This window comes from Condylura cristata, unplaced genomic scaffold (assembly GCF_000260355.1).
Source record: "Condylura cristata isolate star-nosed mole 26May11 unplaced genomic scaffold, ConCri1.0 scaffold00045, whole genome shotgun sequence".
Taxonomy (NCBI): Eukaryota; Metazoa; Chordata; class Mammalia; order Eulipotyphla; family Talpidae; genus Condylura; species Condylura cristata.
The window spans coordinates 1,088,454-1,112,588 of NW_004567146.1; the positions used below are offsets into that span (position 1 = coordinate 1,088,454).

Below are 24,135 nucleotides of genomic sequence, written 5' to 3' on the forward strand. Positions count from 1 at the left end.
ATTTCTTGTAGTGCATTAAAATTGAAGCCATTCTATTTGAGTGAATATGTGGAATAGAATTATCTTTGGGTTGATCCATATCCTTGTCAATATTTGCATTCTCATCAGTATTACACTATGTAATATTTTCTACTCATTGGAAATTTGAAAATCTTTTGTTTTATACCCTCTTTTTGGTCAAGACATGGAGACCCAAATTATGTAAGTGATTTATGTGTCATGGAATGTGAATGAAATTTCCCCCAGTTTTATATGGAATTAAAGTTTGGAATCATCTAGATACATGGTTTTCAAGCTTTCTTTTAAGTAGAACTTACTTTGCTAAGGGAAAAAAAAATAATTTTGAACACCAATTAACAGGGTCCAGTTTTTAATCCCTGTTCTCTTGGTTTAAAATAATTTCTGGGAACTTTAAGGACTCAAAAACTATCATGTGAGTACTTAATTCAGAAGGTTATTTCGCAAACTGGCATATTAACCATAATATTTGATCCAAATTAGTATAGCATGGATAATCAAAGAAAACAACAATCATAGTGAAATCTTAAGCTTTAATTCAGAGTGATAAAACATTTTATATAAATAAGTGTGCTTTGTACATCTCTGCTTTGAAACTCTGGTTGTTTTCTACATTTTTTTGAGTTATTTGTAAATGAAAATGCATTGAGAATGTATACAAGTATTAATCACTAAGACACTGACCCTTAGGATGTTACATTCTTGTACATAGAAGCTAAGGAAATCAAATCAGGCAGGTGTTGACCAGCTCATCTTCTGTGATTGATTTGAATTTTACGAAACAACCTTGAATTATTCATGTCATGTGTCTGACTTGATTTTCTTTACTTTGACAGGAAAAAGTTCCTCTATTTCTGAAGAGAAGGGTGAATCTGACGAGGAAAAGCCAAGGAAAGGAGAACGACGATCATCTAGGGTTAGACAGGTAGGTAACTCAGACATCTGCTAATTACTTCCCCAAACTTTTTTGTAGTTTAGGTTTTTCTGTCGTTTTCTTTCTTTTTCTTGTTTAATTGAAACCTACTCTGGCCTTCAGATTTCTAAGTGAATATGTAAAAACTAAAACTTGATTGTAGAAGTTTGTAGGCAGGGCTGTGTTTCCAAAGCACCTTATTAAGAAACATATGATGTAATTGTTACAGAGCAGGGACAGGGGCACCCCTGGTCCCCCAAACCTGCCTACCCTAAGTAGGTTCTGCTATCCGCTGCATCAAGACAAGACATAAGAGCTTTAATGGAAAGGAACTTTAATGCAATGAATGTGCAATACAGAGTTTCTAAATCAAACATCCAAAAGGAATTGGCCCAAAGCAAGGCCTGTGAAAGCCCTCCAAATGGGGGGGAGTGGGTGGAATGACACAACACACAGAAGCAACAACAGTCTCAATCTTTATGAAAGCTCCTACTCAGTAGTGCAGTGGTGACAAACCATACCTTTCTGTTTTTTCCTTCATAACTAGAGACTCTTTGTCCTCAAAAACCTTAACTTTTCCAAACTTGCATTTTCCTGACATTATCAACCAAGCAAAAATTTTATTCAGTACAACCTTAGAAGCACCTTAAAACAACACATTAGAGTACAAATTAGTTACCACAAACCAAAAATTATCCCAGATTGTTTTCAAAATGTGTACCAGTTTTCATTACATTTTTTGTTTCTAATATTTCTTACCATCTGAACCAATTTTATAACACCTCAAGGCCAGGACAGTTAAGCACAAGGCAAGGAAATATAGACATACAACATTATAGACAGTTTTCTTAGTTATTCCACATGTAATATCTTATGTAACTGCAGTTTTTACTCCATAGGCTCAGGAAAATCTCAGATTAAAAAAAAAAAAAAGTGGAATGTTACTGACAAATCAAAAGTTTCAGTTGCTATCCTAGAGCTATCCTGTACAGCGGGTAAAGGTAAAAACAGTTAACTTTGAGCAAAAGCAGTCATCTTGTTGTTAGCCACTAAGCTTGCAATTTCTTGGGTTTCCTGGAACAGAACCTGAAAAACAAAACACAAAAAATCAGCAGTTAAACTTTCAATTAAAAAGGAATCATCTCCTTACTTCTGTTAGCCACTGTGGGACTTAAGCTGAAAGCGCAAAGTTAACATAACCAGGTACAGATTGCACCTCCCCACACAAGGGAGAAACAACAACACAGGTATGAAAATGTGATATAGTTGCGTCATACACTATGAAGTGTGCTTTCCACAACAGACCTTCCTCAGTAGGAAGCAGATTCTTAGAATCTTGTCTTACACCAGTAATCAGACAGATCTAGAATTCAAATGGCAAACATGAACCAAACAAATTATGTCAACAAAATTCACAGCAGCAAACACTTTTAGACTTAAGACAGTATTTTTTCTAATTTTTCTGATCCAGGCTTTGCAAAAATTCAAGTTATCCATGAATCCATTAAGGTTTTTACTGCTCAAGGCTTAGTGTTTCTTTGTATCCAAGCATACATCTGCTAATTTCAAAAACAATGCTCCTAATTTCAACAACACTGCTCTGGTTTTGGCTCACAAAATCCCTCAGGCAGAGATCAGGGAGTAGTCAAAGTCAAAGCAATCTGTCATTGAAAAACCAACGTTGCCTTTAGAAATGCTAAAGACAAAACTGGCAGCCGTCAGACAAAGTCCTAACAACTTTAGTTAACAAAGGAAGTGGAAAATCTTAGGATGAGCCCAAAAGAACAAAAACTTCCAAGTTTCAGAGAAGCCAGCCAAGTGGCTTCAGACGCAGTCTTTAATCTGGCCACATGCTCTAACCTACTACCATTTTTTGAGTACAACTGCTTCACAATTTCCACAAAAATCAAACCTCTTAGCAAGTGACTACACATACACACAGAATTTTCACAATTCCCAAGTCATTTTTTTTCAACAGCAAATCTACATTGGAAAAAAAACTAGAGAAATAAAAAACCCCATTTGCACTTATGGTAGCCAGTGCCATAGGGAAGCCAAAGCCAATTTTCCCCATGGGGCGAACTAACCGTGGATAGCTCCAATCCTACCATGTTGGGCGCCAAATCTATTAACAGGACAGGGAGAGAGGGGTACCACTGAACCCAAACCTGCCTGCTCTAAATAGGTTCTGCCATCTGCCGCATCAAGACAAGACATACGAGCTTTAATGGAAAGGAACTTTAATGCAGTGAATGTGCAATACAGAAAAGACAAAGAATATAGTTTCTAAATCAAACACCCAAAGTTAACCTGTCCCCTCGTAGGTAAAAATCCACCCAAAAAGGATTTGCCCAAAGTAAGGCGTGAAAGCCCTCCACAAGTCTAAAGTATCTTTTGGCCAGGACCCATAGAAAAGGGTCAGAAATGGCCAGACTAGTCTGGGAGGAAAAGAACAAAATCAAAATCAAGATAAATGCTGCCATGGTGAAACTACCCCCGGGTCTCTCACCCACATCTGTTTCAACCAGTTCAGGACCAAGAAGCAAACTCAGTTTCTTTACATGTTTCTCTGCTCCCTGTGCCTCCCTTAGGTCTTCTGGCTCTCCATCCTGCTTCCTTCTCCGACTCCTCTCCAGGTTCCTCCCTCCTCTGCTTAGCTCCACCCTCCTTCTGGGTGGAGCAGGGAACCTGGAACCTCCCCTTTTCCTGAGTCCACCCTGTTGCATAATTACTCAATTAAAACTTGAAAGCTTTGTGATACTGTGTTGAGGAAAATACCAATGTGTATATAGTGTATGATTATGCAAGGGAAAGGGGAGGAGGGATTAAGTACACCAACATATGATAGATTCCTTTCTTCTCTGCTCAGCTCCACCCTCCCTCCTGGGTGGGGCAGGGAACCTGGAACCTCCCCTTTTCTACAGTGGGTCATTCTATCCCTCTGCCCTCTGGATGTTCTGTTTTTGTTCATTCATTCATTTATACATACAAGAACTGGGGTATAGGACAGAGGTGTAGAGGGTGATGATTCACCAGAGACAGAGGGGAGAGCAGAACAGATGGATCTACTGAAATACACTGCTGAGGAGAGCAACGGGCGAGATAGGAGAGGCCTGCTTCCCCATGTGGGTCAGCTCCCTGGCCTGGCATCGACTCATATTGCAGTGGCTGGCAGTAGCTTATTAGTGCTGTGTCTTTAACCCCTGTGCCACAAAGGAGGAGCCCATGTTCTGTTACATTTATTAATAAACTTAAAGCTGAAACCATAGCAGTTTCATTCCTTTTGGTCATTCTAATTTGATTACCATAAAAACTCATACTGGTAATGCTTATCTCTCGTGTTAACTTGATTCTGTGCTACTGGAAGGTATATCATTGAGATTTCCTTCCTACATGTGACTTGTAAGGCATTTTTTCTCCTTTGTTGATAGTGAGTATATTTTTAGAAGTTTTTTATGTCTTTTCTTTCAGGCAAGAGCAGCTAAACTTTCTGAGTGTAGCCAGGCTGCTGAGGAGGAGGAAGATCAAGAAACACCTTCCAGAAATCTGCGGGTCAGAGCAGATCGAAATGTGAAAACAGAGGAGGAGGAAGAAGAGGAGGAAGAGGAAGATGAGGAAGATGAGGAGGTAGAAGATGAGGGACAAAAATCTAAAGATTCATCAGTCCTGAAACAGTTTAAGGAAGAAGAGGGGGAAGAGCTTCCCATAGCAAAACCAGAGGAAGTGATGGATGAGAAACCCAAAACCATACGACCCCAGGAACAGGAGGGGTTAGAGAGAGGGGGGAGAGTTACACGGTCCCAAGAAGAAGCAAGAAGAAGTTACCTGGCTAGACATCAGCAGGAGAAAGAGATAAAAACAGTTTCTCCCTTTGAGGAAGAAGAAAGAGAAATAAAATCTTCAAAAGGCTTGGAGGAAAAATCGAAGTCCCCTTCCCCTCCTAGATTAACTGAAGATCTAGAGAAGGCCCCTCTTGTGCTACAACCAGGGCAGACTGCCAGTGAGGAGGAGACTCTTCCGCCTTTACTTACCAAGGAGGCATCTTCTCCACCACGTAATACACAACTCCAGAGTGAAGAAGAAATAGAACCCATGGAAGGCCCAGCCCCCCCCGTCCTCATTCAGTTATCTCCTCCTAATACAGATGCTGAGACCAAGGAGCTAGTAATACCTCAGCATACTGTCCATTTGGTGGGAGACCTGTCTCCTTTGTCAACTCCTGCAGACGCCAAAGCAGAATCTCCAGCAGAGAAAGTGCCAGAGGAGAGTCCCCTGCCACTAATTCAGAAGAGCACACTAGCTGAATCAACCCAGAAGGGTCTTGAAACTGAATCAGAAAAATCTGCTCAACCACTCCCTCTAAAAATTGAGGAATTAGCACCGGCCAAAGGGATCAGTGAGGAATCTCTGAAACTGCCATCTTTGGAACAGAAGGAAGGCAGAGGGGTTTCTCATACTCATCTCGCAAGCCACCAGTTGAAACAGTTGGCCGACTCATCCTCTAGCCGGTCCTCGTCATCTTCCTCCTCCAGTTCTAGATCAAGATCTCGCTCTCCTGACAGCTCAGGCTCTCAGTCTCACTCACCTCCAAGATCCAAGCAGAGAGATGTATCCCAGCCACACACTCACACCAACCCCCGCAGTAGATCCAAGATGGGCTCCAGATCAACATCGGAGTCCAGGTCACGTTCTCGTTCTCGTTCTCGTTCAGCATCAAGCAACAGCAGAAAAGTAAGTGGGAGAAACCTGGTTGCATAGATGTTTTCTCTGCATGCCAGTGTTTTTCAATCCCAAGAGAACCGGTCATGATTTTTGTCAGGAATAGGCCTTTAGCCTCCAGTTCATTTGGTTACCTCCCTCTATTTTCAGAATCTATAATTTTCAATTAACTGATCTCAAAGTAGGGTCCTTTTTAATTTTGAGGTCCCTTGACTCCAAAGAATGTTGAATCCATTTCCCAATCTCCTTCAGTAGATTATTAATTTCTTGAAGGTGTGGATAATGCCTTTTTACATGTATACCCTAATATCCAACTTCTAGCTGGGATGTAATAATATTGAATAATCTAGAAAATCAGCAAAGTCACTGACTCAAACAGAAACATACAAAAATCCAAAAGTATTAAATTGGGTCAGTGGAAGTTCAAAAACTCAGGATTTGCAGACTGTGTACCATGCGTAAGTAACTTGCCTTACTATGTTTCATTTCTTCAGTCTCTGAGCCCTGGAGTCTCCAGGGACAGCAGCACCAGCTACACTGAAACCAAAGATCCCTCTTCTGGTCAGGAGGTTACAGCTCCACCAGTGCCACATCTGCAGGTCCTTGAGCCAAAGGAGAGGACTTCCATGGCCTCCTCTGTCCGAGTGAGACGTATGAGCCAGCCTGAGCCAACCGAAAAGCATGTGACCCAGAGGTTACAACCTGAGCGGGTAGGCTGTCATGCTCCTACCCTAGAAGGAGATGGAGAATTAGCCACGCGTTTCCCTTTTGTCCCAATTAGAAAACAAAAATTAGCCTGCACACGTTTTAGTTGAATGTAGAAGGTTGGGGATACTGTTAGATTCCAATGAACTCATTTTCAACTCCCTGGCTCATGAAAGCTGTACACGACACCTGAGCAACAGGGTCCTCCGCTGTGTGACTCTCAGGATCACTTCATCCTCAGACATCTCTTTCTCTGCCCAAAATGAAGCCTTTTTTCTGTTGCTTCAGAAACCCAATAAAGGGGCCTTTTTGGTCGCCTAGGGATTAAGTCTCAGCATTGTTACGTCTGTGGCCTGAGTTCAGTCTCTGGCCACAGAGTTAACACACATGGCACAGCAGAACTCTCCCTGCCCCCACTGCTCCCCTCAGCTGTATTTCAGTAAATCCGCCTGTTCTGCGCTCCACTTTGTCTCTGGTGAATCCTTTCACACACACATCTAGCCAACACCCCTGTTCTTCTACACGAAAATAATATATTTTAAATTCAGTAAAATAACTGCTGGCATAGAAAGCAATTCTTTAAGTAATATTCCGTTCCACTTTCTAAATTGAAATAAAATACGTAGATTTCATATGGAGGAGGCATATCCTGTTCTGCCTTTTACCAGCCTCAGGTTAAAGAAAGGAACAAAGTAGTTTTAAATACTTTGCTATGTTTCTTTTGCTATGTTTGTCCTTAATAGGAGAGTCCAAAGAAGTGTGAAGCTGAAGAGGCAGAACCACCAGCTGCCACACAGCCCCAAACCTCAGAGACTCAGACCTCTCACCTACCAGAATCAGAAAGGACTCTTCACACTGTGTAAGTGATATATCTTAACATGGGTATAACAAGGAACTGGGAGTGTGGGTTAGTTCTTTTCTCCCTATTGTTTTTTGACTAAACAGTCCAAAAACATAAATGCAGGGCTTTTTCTGGACAGAGACTAGACTTCAGTAACTATGTTGTACTTGCCACCAAAACTCATAGGGTAGTCTGAAAATTGGTGGTGAGAGCATAAAGCAACCCATATCTGGGATCAGCTTACCAAATTAGTCAATACCTTTTAAGAGCAGGTGGCAGAAGTTACTGTATCCAAACTCAAGACTGTGTCATGGAATCGACTCCAGAAAGGTGTTGTAGCTTAGTCTTTCACTCACAGCTACCAGCCGTATGTGAGTCTGGGAACATTTAGTAAAGGATATTGAGGGTCTATAAGAAAGACACAGGAGGATGCAATTTTTCTGCATTTTCCCTAGTTATTAACTATCATTTTATCAAGCACAATACAGGAAAATATGAAGTCTGCATTAAGTCAAGTTTACTCCTGTACCCCTGAGGCCCTTGAACTAACCATTTATACAGTTGTTTTTTACTCCTATATTTAGTCCTAGATACTAGGTAAAGATACTCTGACATAAAATTGCATTTATACTTGTATGTCATTTGTTATTCTGAGCTAGGTATTATAAATTAAGCCATTGAAACAAAATTCTTGATTTCAAAATCTCATGGGAAATGAAAAAGAAAAGAATTGTGGAACTACGATTGCTTAGCTTTCAGACCTCAGGAAACCTGTACTGCTTTAATGAATGTCTTAAGTAGGCAATTGACCTGAAATTGTTCTAAGAATGCTTTTATACCATTTAACAAACTCACAGTATAACTTCCCCCTTTATATAATTTTAGATTCTAAATTCTTGTGAGGCTGTATTTTGCCTCTGATTTTTTAGAGGAGGTGAACAGTTGACATTACTTCATGGCTTTAATAATAGTTTTGTGCTTCTTACTGTATAGCTTTTGTTTTGGAATATACCTCACTTCTGTCCATTCTAATATTCTTGCCTCCACTGCCATCTTGTGACCATTACATTTTTGGCTTGAAAGCCAAAAAATATTCACTCCTTTGAAATATTTTTGATTTTCTCTTTTAAGAAAGGGTTTTTCCTTCAAGTGCTATAAAGTGAAAACAGCAGATTCTGGAAGGCGTTCAGGACTCCTTAGCTACAGCATCTCGGAAAAGGGGTGACACCTTCCCTTCCCTTCCCTATCTCTCAACCAGACACAATATCTATCCTCCCTCTCCTAGCCTATCGGGGGAAGGGGGTGTACAGCATGTCCTTTGTATACTGGCTGTTTTGAAGTAGGTATTGATAATCTGCTATTAATTGAGACTGAGAAACTGCCTCCTGTGCACTGTGAGAAGCAAGTAATTTTCTGAAACGCTTGCTTGCCCTGAAATTCTGTGGGTCTGTGAGATTCTAGCTACAGAACTTTGTTATTTTGAAGCATCTTTACTTGAACTTTTGCATATAAGGCCGATAAAACTTGGTCACATACAAGACTTTTCTTCCCAGGTAAAGGTGGCTGACTTTGATCTTCATTTTATAGTAACCTCGTCAAATTGATTCTGGCAGTATGACAGGCCAGTGGTACTTTAGCAAATAACTAAGACTGTCCATTGTTGCCTAGGCAAGCTATAGTAGAGCAGGCTATAGATTAGAATATGCTGTAGAATGTAGACTGTTCGGAGCTAGGTATTATAAATTAAGCCATTGAAACAAAATTCTTGATTTCAAAATCTCACGGGAAATGAAAAAGAAAAGTATTGTGGAACTAGGGTTGCTTAGCTCAGACCTCAGGAAATCTGTACTGTTTGGTGAATGTCTTATATGGGCATTCTGTAGATTAGAAATGTAACCTGAACTCAGGAATAGCTCACACACATCCCTCTTACATGGCTTTCTTCGGCCTGTCTTCCAGATGGGACTGTTCAGCAGTCTTAACAGAGACAAGGCCAAAGGCCTAAATCCATAAGCTGTTTTGGTATTGGATTTGATAAATGAATCTTTGAAAAGTTTGCCTCATTTCTGGAGCACCTACTACAACTGATTCACAACTGTTCTCCTGACCTTTGACCTTTCAGTAGCCATAGTCTTCAAACTGGTAGTCTGTGGAGTCCAGGCCAATTTTAAAAGTGGGGTCAGCAGTTCTAAATGGAAAAGTCCATTTGTGACTTCACCTGTATGTCTCATTAAGTCACATGAGAGGTAGGGCCTATTGATTCAATATAGTTAGTGTCTTCAGAGATCTCTCACAACTTAGAAGACATGCCTGACTTTTTTGCTGTGCTTGGTTAAATCTGTTCTGATTCTAATTGTGCCCTGAGGAGCTCTAGATTTTATGAGGTGAGGTATCTTTTTCACTGAAGTAAGAACTTTTGAGCCCTTAATCCTGTTTCAGTTGAACTATGTTTCAGAATTCAATCTTCTGCTTGCTGTGGTTATAACAAAAATGTCCCCATACAACAGAAAGTTAATGGTGCTCTTTTTACATTAAAAGAAGTGGGGGGGGGGGTACGCCGAGGGCGGGGCCTGCTCTGACTACATCATCTGGCAATAGTTAATTCAAACATGAATTTTTAAAAACACAGCCTTCCTGCATATACAAACCTTTTAGGTAGTAACAATTTCAGAATCCGGGTTACTTGTCCTTTTACCTGATTAGGAGGAAGGAAATGGTCCTTTAAGCCAATATGAACAGTGTAATTGATACTCGCCGAGGGACTTGCAGTGCCAAAGTGCTGCATGATTTTATAAAACAGATTTTGTTGTCATTAGTAGATTGTTCACTGAGAAGTTGGTATCATAACACTTGAAATCATACTATCTTTGGCTATCTTGGAATTAATATGCTGCTGAGGTGATTCTGTACTTTAATCTTATAGCTGGGGGTAGTCAGATCCCACTGGTTCATACTAAATTTCACATCAGGTCCTTAGCTCCTCATGAATTTTCTGTAACTAAAATTCAAACATGTGCTTATAGAAATTTGCTTTTCCATTTGTTTCTCTGAGGCTCATTCATATTTAGATGTGAATTATAATTTGTTATTATTAGGTTCCAAGTGGTTTTATCCTCTTCTGTGCTAAAAATGTGCCTGTGTGTTATTTAATTATGGATAGATATCCCCCAGCCTTCATGCAGCTTCACATCTTTGTCAGAACTATCAGAAACATTTGTGCAAGAAAAATAAACGGTAAGGGATATATGCCTTTTGTCTAAAAGGAACTATGTAGAAAAACTGTGTGGGGCTGTGACACATAGTTCCTTGAGCTTTGGGAGGGTTCTGCAAATAGATTGAGTCCCCTGTGGGGGCAATTTAAAGAATTCCTCTTTTTTTCCCATGAAAATGAAAATTAAAGTCTTGGGAATTCATGGATCCCACTGAATTGATTGTAGGAATATAAAAGGCACAAACCTACCGTATCTTATAAAGGCTGAGGATAATATAGTACAATACTTGAAGAAGAAAAAAATTCCAACAGAAAATTCTCCCTCTAAGGAGGCTACTTCTGGGGCGGCACATTAGCAGCTGGAAGTATTTTAGGATTATTGAGGGGCAGAGAACATTTACATAAGGACATTTGGCAGTAATACTCTCTGTGGGCTAACATTCTCTGGGGATTCTAATCCAAAAAAAAGTTTAAAGAAAACTTTTAATTCAGCAAGCATTTATCAAAGTGTCCAGTTGGTACCTACACTGACAACCTAATTCAGAAATCTTTACTGAGCTTTATGTTAGACCCTGGGCTAGGGGCCAAGGAATGGATTCCCTGACCTTGAGGACCTCTGCTGGGTGGGGTTGAGAGGCAAGTAAACCAGCAGTTATTATACAGTGATGAGGGCATCATCGAAAACATGTCAAGCCAAGAGGGATTACTGAATGCTTCTGAATCAGAGAAAGAAAGAGCAGTCTACTCTTTGAGGAAACTCAGAACAAGCTCCAGGTGGCTTCAAATAAGGTAATGACTTACTGAACTACACATGTGTTTGCATCTCCTTACCTTTACCTGGGGTGTGGTCCAAACTAGATTCTTAAGAGCAAACCCTTACCACATTTTCATGACATCAGTTATGTTATTGTCCCCACTTTACAAATTAAACAGATAACACTTAGGATCAGGAACTTGTCCAGTATCACACAGCTTGTATGGCACCAGTACCAGGGCCAGTGCCTGGATTGGGCCCTAACTAATTAGACTGCAGAGTGCTCAACCTTACAGAGCAGATAGGTACCACTAAGTGAACGGGAACACATGGAGTAAGGTATAAACAGGATGGCATTGCCATGCATTTGGCTTGTGAGTTTTAAGATTTTTAAGCAAGCAAAAAGGAAATTTTACTCCCGATTAAAGGTTCTGGGTTATAAATAAGTTAATTATGAGTTTGGTTTAAGTACTCGAAGCTTGTCCTAGTGTTTAACCTCGACTGCCACTAGGGACACAAAAGGAACACCTTTGCAGTCAACAAATGAGCATTTACTGAATGCTGTTTTGAGTTAGTTGCTTTCCCATTTCACATTTAGTTTGATCCAAAGGCCTGTGATTCATAATTATCACTTAGTTCCCTATCACGTTCTGCCCAGCAGATCTCACCTGCCCTGTGGATCAGCTCTCACTTTAGTGTCTTTCCCTGCATTATGGCCTCCCCTTGGAGCCCTTACTCCAAGAGGTGGCCTTCGTGCTTCAGGTGCCCAAAGCCCCTTTACCCTGTTTATCTTTTCCTTTCTGACTCCGGTGGACCCTGGAGCAGGGTGACCTTATTAAAGACTCTATGAAACAAAGTTGTCTGTCATCTCTTCTGAGACACCACACCCTTCCCCCACTCCTTATCCCCCTCTGTTGGTAATTCCAAAAGCTCTGTTTATGCACTCTCTCAGCCATCCCTGGAGAAAGGACAGGTTGGAATAGTAACACGTGGTCACTGCTCAGGGTGAACTGCAGTTACTATAGTGATTGGACAGTGCCAGTTCTCATCCCACCTCCCCTCCTTCAAGAAAGTGACTGATCTGGTTTCAATATTCCACTCCTGGCTTTAATAGAGAGAGGTGGGCACATAAAAAAATGCTCGTGCTTTCTTTCTGTTTTTCATTTGATTTTGGCTTTATCTTCCTCCTTTAATCATTTTTCACTCCTGTGCTATTTCCCTTCCTTGTATTCTCTGGAATCTTCCAAGCAAGCAGCTGTAACTTTGTATGTCCTCTCCACCCAACCCCCGCTCCCGCCCCCTGAGAAGTCTAGGAGAGCGCACCCTCTCCCTCTGGGGTTAGGCCTCTCTGTAGCTGTTGTAACCTGAGAAAAGACGGAAAAAGACTAGGCCTACTGAGCCAACAGTGAGCTCCCTGTGGCCTGCCAGAGGATAAGAACCTTGCTCACTCAGCGCCCTCCCTCTTTTCTTTCCCCTCCCCTGCTGCAGCAGGGCCCTCCCCCATCCGCACACACGGGCTGCTGGGTAAGTGGCAAGATGGCTCCCCTGCATGTCTCCGGCTGATCGCCGCCGCTCCGCCAATACAATAGAGCCAGCCACTACCAGCAGCCTGGCCCTCTACCTCCTCCTCCTCCAGAGAGACCAATCCAGCCGAACTCGGGGTTTGCCGTGAGGACTTAACGTTTATCTCTTAAAAGCCTGATCTATTTTAGCCTCCCCTCACCACCACCACCTCCCCTTCCATTTACCATTTTTTGGATCCCCAGTAGCTGCATCTCAATTTTCTCTCTGGATCGGGTGGCCGGGGAGGAAGTGGTGGGCTTTCGGGACAAGGAAGGGTGTGTGTTTTAATTTTTTTAGGATTTTTTGTTTGGTTTTTGTTATTTCTTCCATTCCAGAAAGGGATAAACAGCACTTCCAGGGGGAGAAAAAAAATCATGTTATCAGAAAGCAAAGAAGGGTGAGAGCTTCACATTTCCATGTATCCTTTTTCCCTACCGCCCTAGCCCACCTCATCTTCCTTCTTTTCCCTATGGCTTTCATTCTGTCTATCGTTTTGGTTTGTTTTCAGTCATTCTGCTTTCCCCTTTGTCCTTCCTTTCCGATTTCTAATTGGCTCCACTTGCCCTTTCTGTTTGGGAAATAGGTATTTTTTGGATAAGCCTTTCTTTTGATTGAGGCATTTGAACAGCGAGTTTCTGTGGGGGCCTGTTAGCTGGGGGCACAGTTCCGATTTCCCCTCCCCCTTTCCGTGCATCCCTCCCTGCCTGCTTGCTCTGGGGAAGCTTTTCTGACCTCTGAGTGTCAGTCAGCCCCTCGGGAATGCTGATTTTTCTGGTGTGGTTATCAGCCTGGGAGGCTTGGTTCCCCTCATCTGAGACTTAGGCCCCTGATCATCTTGATTTGATTCTCTTCTCTCCACCCCCTCCATCTCCGGCCCCCAAGTGTTTGGGTGGTAGTGGGGGAGGTGAGATTGGAGGTAGAATTTAGGGATGACGGCAGAAAAGAAAATGGGAAGCTCCTTTATGTAAAGGGAATCTCTGGGATTCATTGCCTGAAATGGGAGTTAACTTGTGTGATGGGGGGGTGTGATATGGGTTCAGTGTTTGTGGGGGAAGATGCATGGTGTGGGGGAGGGTTGTCCTGACTTGGAGGCCTGTTCTCTCTCTCTCTCTTGGAAGTTGGAATAAGGGGAGTGGGAGAAACTGGGCATAAGCTGAATGTTAAGAACAGTTCCTACACCTCTGAGCAGGTAAAGGTGGCCTGATTCTTCTGTGAGCGTTCATACTCTCCCTGGCAGCTGTATTCTTTCTTTTTGGATGAGAAAGGGTCCTTTTTGAAGCTCTAAACCTTAATCAGGCCTAGTTTCCCTGCACCACTTTCCTCCCAGCCCCAACCATTTCTCCTTTCTTGGCGTCTTCAGATGCTGTGGGTCAGCAGCCTTTTTCACTTATTAGGCAATTGATTAAATACAAGGTTGGGGTCATTTGCCACAACTCTGACCATTCTTTCTCATCTTTTTAAGGAATCTCGCTTCCCTCAGTTCCTCATGCAATGTAGTTAAATAGAGGTGCCTGTGGTCAGAGGATGGGAAAGCCTATTCCCTGGGGTGTTTTCCCTTCACAGAAGAGTACTCTGGTGAATTACCTAAGACTCATTGGAGTGTGACCCCCAACCTCAGCTTTTTTCCATCTGGGTAGTAGGTGGCTATGGTTACCGTCATCTATGCGCTTTCCCCAAGAAAAAGTCTTCCACTTTTAACTGTGGGGGGGGCAAGGTTACCAGTATTACATGAAAAGCATTCCTCCCAATTGGACCCAAGTGATGAGGCATGGGGGTTTTCTGACTCAAAATCTAACGTCTTGCTCTCTCTTCCCCTTGGTTCTTTCCTGCCCTTCCCTCCCAACCTCTCCCTATACTATCAGTGAGGAGAAGGAGGAAGTGACCATGGACACAAGTGAAAACAGACCTGAAAATGAGGTTCCAGAGCCCCCCATGCCTATTACAGACCAAGTCAGCAATGATGACCGCCCAGAAGGCAGTGCTGAAGATGAGGAGAAGAAAGAGGTAAATATCCAATCCGCCTGTTGGGGTGGGTGGGCCTGAGTGGACCTAGGGGACAGAGCAGACCACTCTGGTGGTCCCTGTTACTACACAGGGGGATAACTTTAAGAAGGGGTTAGGCAGAGACACTTGGATCTGGCTCAGGCCAAGGGAGAATTCGCTGGTTTAGCAAGGGAGACCCCTTGTGATGGGGACAGGGCTCATTTGTTCCCCTTTCCTTGTTGGGGGAATGTGCAGTCCAGACTACTGGCTGTGACTAACACAAGTCAGTTAAAGGCCTTTATTAAGCTAAGACCCAGCCTTAGCTTTCCCTCTTCTGGAGCTTCTCCCCTGTAACTCCTTTAGCTTTCCCTCCTTTTTAAGAGCCTCATGGTGCTCAGCGCCATCTAGAGGGCTTTAGTGGTTTTTAGATAACTAGCCATGCTGAGGAATTTTTGTTCCTCTTCTGCCCCCCAGTGGTCTTACTGCAGAGATGTAGTTACTTAGAAGCCGGGGCTGGGTAATCCCACAGGCCCTTTCTCTATTCCTGTGATTTCTATTCCCTAAACCTCCTTTTTTGGCATATATGTTACCTTGTGTCCTGTACCCAATTCAGGGGGCTCCCCCCATCAGAGCCAGCGAAGTCTTCTTGGCTCTTAAAGGTTGAGTTAGCTGGGTTTGGGAGTGGGATAACAGATTGGGGAGGGACTGTTGTGTGTGTAGCCTTTCTTTGGTGTGTGTTGCGGGGGTGGGGGCCGGTGAAAGTGATTTGATGTGCAGAATATTATTTATTACAAGGTCCTTCTTCCCCGTAAAACTTTGTCCAAGTACCTCATGTACGGTAATCCGCCCGTAAAATATAACCCTGCCCAACTGGCCAATCGCTGATGCCGCCTCTTCCTCTGGACCCACCCGCTGCTACTGAGCTGCCCAATCAGAGCCGAGTCTGCTATCCAGGTGTCTTGGCCAGAGGGGGGCATGTATATGGGATCCTGTGATGGGCCCCCCTTTGCCTCCCTGCATTGCTTACATCAGGGGGGCCGAGAAGAGCACTGTTCTGGAGAGACTTGTATTGAAAAAGCAAAAACCTTTGGAAAGGGGTGGACTTGCATCATCTCCCTATTTGGGACACCCCAAGAAGAGCTTGTGTCAGTGCTGGGGCGCCTGCCCACATACCCTTGCCCTTTTGAGGACTGTGGGTTGCGTTGTTTGCTGCAGACTGTTGGGATTCCCCATCTAGGGCACCAAGACGTAAAGAGTCAATGTTTGCGATCACATGCCATGCTGTAAAATACCGAGTGGGGTCCTCGGCTTAAGCTGTGACAACTAGGAACCTGCAGAGAAGTCTAGGGTCTGAGCCCAGGGACTTAATGCTGATGACAGCCCAGCCGTGTATCACCACTTGCTCATCAGATGGACTTTCCTTTGGTCCCTGTTGTCCATGGTGAAGGGCAGCATGTTGGTTGCTCCAACTTCTCCTCCATCCCTGGAGGCAGGGGCTCATCTATCCACCTGACTGGAACCACTGTCTCAGCTGGAGTCCCTGAAGAGATGCCACACACAACTCTCAGAAGAAAAGTTTTCTGACCTTGCTGCTGAATGTGCCAGGTCCTGGGGCTCTCCACCTACTACCCCCAGGCCGCCTTCATCAGAGTCTTCATGATCCCACTCGGTGAGAGGACCCCCTCCCCAGAACAGGCAGAGGAGAAAGGGACTCTGGAGTCATCACCTGGATTCCAAGTATTGGGTGGTGGTATTGCTGCAGCTTGCCACTGGTGGACTTAGGGTCCTGTCTGCCTCTCACGATAAAAGGCCAGGACCATTCCTGCTACTCACAGGCCATCTCATCAGGGACTGCAAGATGATGCCCCTACAGGGCTGGGACTGATGTCTCTGCCCCTTTTCCCCCCTGTACCCCTCGCTGAGCCTGGCCACCGCCAGTGAACTGTCTTGACATCATGGAAACTGGGCAGCGTCCCCCCACACGTTTCCCTCCCGCCCCCCCTGCGCCCCTGGGAGGACTCTGGCAGTGCCGTGCTGACCACCACGCCGTGCGCCCACCTTTTTTGCCAACCCAACCCCCCACCAATTGCACAGCGCCTAGCAGGGAGGGCTCATTCTGATTGGACCGGCGGTTGACTAGATACAGTACACAGTGAGGTGCGATTGGCTGAACTGAAGATCCCAGGTGTGAGATGGTACCTGGAACATTTGTCATATTCCTAGTTTATTTTCTTCTTTATTTTCTTCTTCTTTATTTTTTAATCTTTTATTTTAATTTTTTTTCTTTATCTTTTTCTGATTTCTTTATTGGATTTATTTATTTGGTTCATGTTTTCCTGTTTTAATTAAGACTTTTTTTTTCTCACTAACTTACCCATCAAGAGCAGCCCTGTTAGAGGTCAGGCTGGCCCTTAACAAGACCAAGGAGACTTGGTTAGACGACATACAGGGCTGGTGGGGGGTGGGGGGTGGTGGGAAGGAGGGATTTCATCCAGAGGGTCCTGCCCTACCCTTAGAAGGGTAGTAGGTCTTAGTTTTTCCAGAAATAAGCACTTAAACTTAAAATGCTTTGTTCCACTTTTCTCCCTTCCTCCCTCTTTTTGCTCTGTCCATAGTTGTCTCCCACTGAGTATTTGGGGCAGAAGTTTGCTCCAAAGCAAGTTTGTAAGTATCTGGTCCTTGGCAGAGCCTCTAAGGCTTAAGCCCTGGTTGAAGAGGAAAAAGTAAGGCTTGTTAAAGATCTGTCTGTACATGGTTGGAAAGTCTTGAGACTCTCCCTGGGAGCAACATGCCTTTAACCAAAGACGCCTTTAAGTCCTTTGTGCCAGCCCTTAGCTCAGGAGCTTCATTTCCAGTGGATCTGGTTGCTGCCCTTCCCCACAGCGTGATAGGGATTTGAGCCGTCTTGACTGTCCAAGCTGTCAGAGCAGCTCAAAACCATTGTCATTAGCCACCAAGCTGGACATTGAGAAGAGGAAAAGTATTACTTTGTTAAGGTTGCCATCCCAAAGTTGGTTTTCCCTGCTACCTTGGGTTTTCCTCAGGTTAGCAAGGAAGACCTAGGAGGCCTACGCGACCCCGTTCTGGGCCTGATTTTGTTGCCGTGGCCTCCTCCCAACCCAGAGACAGTGGGAGAGGGCATCACAACACTTCTAAAGGGCTGGGAGGCCTCTGAATTCCTCTTCTGGCTTATTTCTGGTTAAGCTAATACACAGGTGTGGTATGGACTAGATGACTTTTCCCTGCTGTGATGTTTGGTTTTATTTTTTTCTCTAACTTGCATTGATTCTGCTTCGTTTTTGCCGTTTACTGCTTCTGTTTTGGTCTGTCTGTCTCTGTGTCTCTTCTCTCTCTTTTTCTGTCTTTGGAGTCTATGCTAAGACTGCCCCATCTAACCTCCTCCCCCCCTCTCTGTGGGGTGTGTCTCTTTCTCTTTTCCCCCCCTTTTCTTCTCTATACAGAGCTCGATGCCCAAATCATTCAAGAGGAAGATCTCCGTTGTCTGTAAGTCTAGCCCCATATCCCTGGTAAAGGTCAGAAATACCATAAATATCAGAGTTAATGGAGAAGTAAAGTTCCATTCTCTCAGTGGTGTTTTTGAATCATCCCTGTCACCCAAACAAATCTATCTTCTTGATATCTATAGGGTTTCATTTTGAAATTCAAAACTTTAGATTATCCCCGTCATCTTTCCCTAGTCACATTTTTTCTAAGCAATACATTGTGTGAGGTGTCTCATACCACTTTCTGTGTGATCCTACATGGATTTATTCTTCAGAGATTGGAACCCTCAGAACCATGGGTGGGTTTATGAGACTCCTTACCTTTTAAAGTGTTAAGGAAATAAATGAGAGTGCCCCAGCCCACAAACAGCAACATTTGTAACATTTCCCCATTGTTAAACTTCATAAAAGTATAGTAGACCTTTATCATTTCATTATCAATCTGATGTGAAAGTTAACTAAAAGTAACCAGACCACATCACCTTAAATTAACTTTAAACTCAGATTATTAGCATCACAGTCTCCCATCAGGAAGTGGCTCCAGTAATTTATTTTTCACTCTGAAGCCATGGTCTCCCTAGTGCCCAATAGTTTTAAGTTTGCCTTTCACTTAATTCCATTTGAAGGTTATCTCTGTGGATGTTGTGGTATGAACCAGCAGAGGTCTGAGACCATCTAACTCTTGGGTTCTGTTTCTTGGGGACAGCAGCTTCCAAGGGGGTGCCAGCTGGAAACAGTGACACCGAGGGCGGCCAACCTGGTCGGAAACGGCGTTGGGGAGCCAGCACAGCCACCACGCAGAAGAAACCTTCCATCAGTATCACCACTGAATCACTCAAGGTGAGGTGGGAGTTGCTGGGGAAGGGAGGACGAGACACATTGAGGCAGGAGTAGACATGGGCCCAGTGTAACGGGGTGGGGGGTATCTGTGTCCCAGAGCCTCATCCCCGACATCAAACCCCTGGCGGGGCAGGAGGCCGTTGTGGATCTTCATGCTGATGACTCCCGAATCTCTGAGGATGAGACAGAGCGTAATGGTGACGATGGGACCCATGACAAAGGGCTGAAAATATGCCGGACTGTCACTCAGGTAAGACTCCTGCCACCCCAATGTTGAGAGATGGGGCAGTGGAAGCAGAGCAAGCAACTAAGGAGCTAAAAGTGGCATCCTCAAAGGGAAAGCTGCCATCTGGGCAGTAAGTTGCATTAATTGACTCTCCTTAGGGGTCAACAGACTATGAAATCGAGCCTGTTGCCTGTAACAAAGTTTTATTGGAACACAGTCACCACTCATTTACTCTATTTGTGGCTGCTTAAGTGCTGCAATATCAACAGTTGGATCATTACAGCAAAAAAAAAAAAAAAAATACTTACTGACTTGTCGGAGTTGATGCATTAACAGTCCCAGGATCGGGTGGCATAAACTTAATGGTGAAATCCTGCCCCCCAGTGGAAGAAACATCCTGTGTTGCCGCTTAACACCTTACCAAGAAACCAGTGGCATAAGAAGATGTACCAGTTTTTGATGTTCAGGAATCCCTCCACTATCTGATATCTTACAGGTAGTACCTGCAGAGGGCCAGGAGAACGGGCAAAGGGAAGAAGAAGAGGAGGAGAAGGAGCCTGAAGTAGAACCCCCAGTACCGCCCCAGGTTTCAGTAGAGGTGGCCTTGCCCCCTCCTGTGGAGCATGAAATAAAGAAAGGTGGGTGGTGCATGAGGAGTGACCCTGCATGCAGCTGCCTGAACACCCTTCCAGAGCATCTAGAAATGCTTAATGCGTTCAGTGTTTCTTGTGTCTTTCTTACCCCCCCTTCCTTCCTACTTAAGTTCCTTTAAATGTTGGGTTCTCATCTGTGTAATTTTTGAGTCTCCATAATGAAGAGCTCAGCCTAGGCAATGCCTTGCACTCTAGATGGAAGAGTGACTGCTGGGTGGGGAGTACAGTTATTAGAGGTGAAAGAGCCCACCACAGAGCAGTGTTCCCTACTGAACAAAACACCTGGGTGCTTTATCTGCCACAGTGACTTTAGGAGATACCTTAACCAGACGATCCATTAGCCAGCAGAAGTCTGGAGTTTCCATCACAATTGATGACCCAGTCCGAACTGCTCAGGTGCCCTCCCCACCCCGGGGCAAGATCAGTAACATCGTCCACATCTCCAATTTGGTAAGTCATTGCTGCCACTGTCTGCTCTCATTTGTTTGAGTTTGGTCTCAAGCTTCTGAGGGTAAACACTAAGATCTGCTAGCAACTCCCTCATTGACTCAGGAGCAAGTATCTTAACCTCACAGCATTTTTCAGCTGGAGAGTGAGTTGCATTAATTGGCTTTTTTAGACTATGAAACCATCCTGTAGCCTGTAACAAAGTTCTACTAGAGCACAGCCACCACTCATTTACTCTTTATTTGTGGCTGTTTAAGGTGCTGCATTGTCAGTGGATGAGGAAGGGGAGGAGAATATCACTGCAGGATTGTCTTGAGGGTTTGTAGATGACCTGGCACATAGTGCCTCAGCCAGTATTATCACACTTGTCACATTCCTACTAGAGGGTTCTGACCTTGGAGTATGCTCCGTGACCACAGCTTGAGAATTCTTAAGTTTTATGAGAATTATTTTTGCCTTTTTCAAGATCCTGAAACTCCTATTTTCACTGGCAGGTTCGTCCCTTCACTTTAGGCCAACTGAAGGAGTTGTTGGGACGTACAGGAACTTTGGTGGAAGAAGCCTTCTGGATTGACAAGATCAAATCTCATTGCTTTGTAACGGTGAGAAGAAGCTGCTTCTATAGGGTTAAGGCATATATTTTCTTTTGTGACCGATGTGGGAAGGTGGGAGGATGGAAGGCCCGCTGTGACCTCTGCTGCCTCCTTTCCTCCACCAGTACTCAACAGTAGAGGAAGCTGTTGCCACCCGCACAGCTCTACATGGGGTCAAATGGCCCCAGTCCAATCCCAAATTCCTTTGTGCTGATTATGCTGAGCAAGATGAGGTAAGAAACCTAGGGAAAGGAGGGGAGGGGAGGGGCAGTGAAGGCCAGTATCTGCTAAATTCCAGCTGAAATCCTGGGCAAATCTACAGTCCTTGAGAATCCTCTCCCCCTTTTCCTTCCGTGGGACTCCCAAAGTCTTTCTACCCGGGCACTTGAGCTCCTTCAGTGAGCGTGATCTCATCTCCATCCTGACTGTCCTTGTCCCTCCTCTACCCACAGCTGGATTATCACCGGGGCCTCTTGGTGGACCGTCCCTCTGAAACTAAGACAGAGGAGCAGGGGGTACCACGGCCCTTGCACCCACCACCCCCACCCCCAGCCCAGCCACCACAGCACCCCCGGGCAGAACAGCGGGAACAGGAGCGGGCGGTGCGGGAACAGTGGGCAGAGCGGGAACGGGAAATGGAACGGCGGGAGCGAACTCGATCAGAGCGTGAATGGGATCGGGACAAAGTTCGAGAAGGGCCCCGCTCCCGATCACGGTCCCGTGACCGCCGCCGCAAGGAACGTGCGAAGTCTAAAGAAAAGAAGAGTGAAAAGAAAGGTACTTAGCTGGGGGACACAAAAACCACTAGTAGGTGGGAAAGGGACCCAACTGGGATGGGACACACGGTCAGAGGCAACAAGTCTGATAACTTTTCCTACCTCAGAAAAAGCTCAGGAGGAACCACCTGCCAAGCTGCTGGATGACCTTTTCCGTAAAACCAAGGCAGCTCCCTGCATCTACTGGCTTCCCCTGACTGACAGCCAGGTGAGTAGACTCTTTGTGCACCTGAGGTTGGGCGCCAGTCAGTGAGTAGGCTCAGGAAGGTGCTTCTGTTGAAAAGGGAAGAAACTGAGCATTCCAGAAAGAGGCGGTTTTAAGGAACCACGTTGAAAGGAAGCAAGGTGGGAATTGTGTATCTCCTAGGAAGCTGGCTGTGCCAACCATTCTTAGAAATTCTAATGAACTGAGAAGCTTGTCCATGTCCCCTCTTTTTAATTTCTAAAGTTTTGAGTCTCTAGGTTTATACAAACTAAAGAGAAAGGCAATTCATTCATATCTTAGGTGGCTAGGGAAGAAGCAGAGGAAGGCTTGGGTGGTGCCACTAACCTGTCACTAGTATAAAAGTTGAAAGTTTGGAGGGACTGGGTCTTGAGTCAAGGACACATGTGGTTGCTGGCCCCTTGGCTGCTCAACAGCAAATCTGACCTTGACTTGAAACTACGCATTCAGGATCCAGGTGTAGATTGATGAAGTGGGGGCTGCTGTAAGCAAGAGGGCTGACAGGCCTGTTCCCTGCCTTTACTGCCTGCCGCAGATTGTTCAGAAGGAGGCAGAACGGGCTGAGCGGGCCAAGGAGCGAGAGAAGCGACGAAAGGAACAAGAAGAGGAGGAGCAGAAGGAGCGGGAGAAGGAAGCAGAGCGGGAACGAAACCGACAGCTGGAGCGGGAGAAGCGGAGAGAGCACAGCCGAGAGAGGGACAGGGAGCGAGAGAGGGACAGGGAGCGTGACAGGGGGGATCGAGATCGGGAGAGGGAAAGGGACCGGGAACGTGGCCGTGAGAGGGACCGTAGAGATACCAAGCGCCACAGCAGGAGCCGGAGTCGCAGCACACCTGTCCGGGACCGGGGTGGGCGCCGCTAGCTGGGAAACACTAGGGAGAGCTGCAGGCATCAGCCACCCTGCCCCAGGGGTTCACAGCCACAGAGGGATAGGTACAATCCACCGCCCTGAAACCAAGGGTCTTTCACACCATTTGCCCAGTGCTGAAGTATGGCTGCCACCTGTCCCCACATACCAAATGCAGCAGTGGCCATCTTTCCCCCAACCCTCGTAACCTATCTCTTGGGACTTGGCCCTCTCCTGTGTCTCATTTCCCATTGCTAAGTCTGAGAGGGAAGAGCTAGGTTAGGGAGGTAAGGTGGTTGGCCCAGAGGTGTGGAACAGCCTAGGAGTTCTTGCATTTTTTCCTCCCATCCTGCTCACCACCTCCCTTGGGTACTCACAGCCTCCTCTTGGGAACAGCCGGGGCCAGGACTGGGTCACCTATGAGCTGAATCAGCATCTCCTCCTGAGTCCCCGGGCCCCTGCAGTTCCCAGTCTCTTCTATCCTGCAGTCCTTGCCTCTTGGCCACCGGTTCCACTTTATATCCACCTTTCCTTTTGTTCAATTTTTATTTTTATTTTTTTTATTATTAAATGATGTGGTCTATGGAAAATAATAAAAATCTGACTTAGTTTTAACTAGTGTGTGAGTGGATTTCCTTTAGTAGGGCCTGGGTGAGAGCTGAATCCTACTGAAGTGATGGCTATAGGATTCAGGATGGTTTCATTTAGCAGTTTGCTGCTGCCAGGGACTTAGCAACCTCCTCCAGCCGTGGCTCTAACCAGACCGCACTGTGGCTTTAACTCATTGTGGGGATAGAGGGGAACACCCCATCCCCGAACCTCCCAGGATAGGGTCCCTTTGGGGTCCCCTGTCCCGTGCAAAAGGCCACCTTCTTCAAGCTGTCTCCGCAACTGCCACCAGGGGGCGGCAGCCGCACGCTCAGGAGGCGCCGGTGAAAGAGCTTCCCCTAACGGCTCTACCCCCAGATCTATCTCCCCCCCCCACCCCATGTCATGCCTCGGGTCCCTGACCTGTACCCTGACTCCCTCTGCCGCCCTTACACGCACCCAGCCGGCCTGCCTGCCACCCTGCCTTGCGGAGGCTCCCAAAATGCCGCCTCCCTCGGGCCGCGGCCACACGAGCCCCAAAGGCTGATGTGGAAGCTGGGAGCCGAGCCTCCGCAGTGAGCTCCCAATTCCCCGCCTCACCGTGCGCTGCCCTTCGCCCTGCTGCTGGGGGTGTGCGGCCCGCTTGGCGTTCCTGGGTGTACCCCACGCCTGCTCCTCGGGACTGGCCTGACACGGTGGCCTGGAGGTCCTCCCGCCAGAGTGCCCCACCGG

The 24,135-nt window shown here is 45.5% G+C and overlaps 1 protein-coding gene across 1 annotated transcript in view; it reads left to right on the forward strand.

Annotated features, from left to right (window-relative positions):
• ACIN1 (apoptotic chromatin condensation inducer 1) overlaps positions 1–23,149 on the forward strand; it is a 35,063-nt gene extending 11,914 nt beyond the window's left edge. The window contains 15 exon segments of the mRNA XM_004694643.2: positions 855–943; positions 4,403–5,662; positions 6,145–6,360; positions 7,099–7,214; positions 14,587–14,728; positions 18,169–18,211; positions 18,917–19,050; positions 19,148–19,300; positions 19,773–19,914; positions 20,234–20,379; positions 20,871–20,978; positions 21,095–21,202; positions 21,422–21,746; positions 21,853–21,953; positions 22,504–23,149. Of these exon segments, the coding sequence (XP_004694700.1) occupies positions 855–943; positions 4,403–5,662; positions 6,145–6,360; positions 7,099–7,214; positions 14,587–14,728; positions 18,169–18,211; positions 18,917–19,050; positions 19,148–19,300; positions 19,773–19,914; positions 20,234–20,379; positions 20,871–20,978; positions 21,095–21,202; positions 21,422–21,746; positions 21,853–21,953; positions 22,504–22,830 (3,410 nt within the window). The 3' untranslated portion in view covers positions 22,831–23,149.
• The last annotated feature ends 986 nt before the right edge of the window (positions 23,150–24,135 follow it).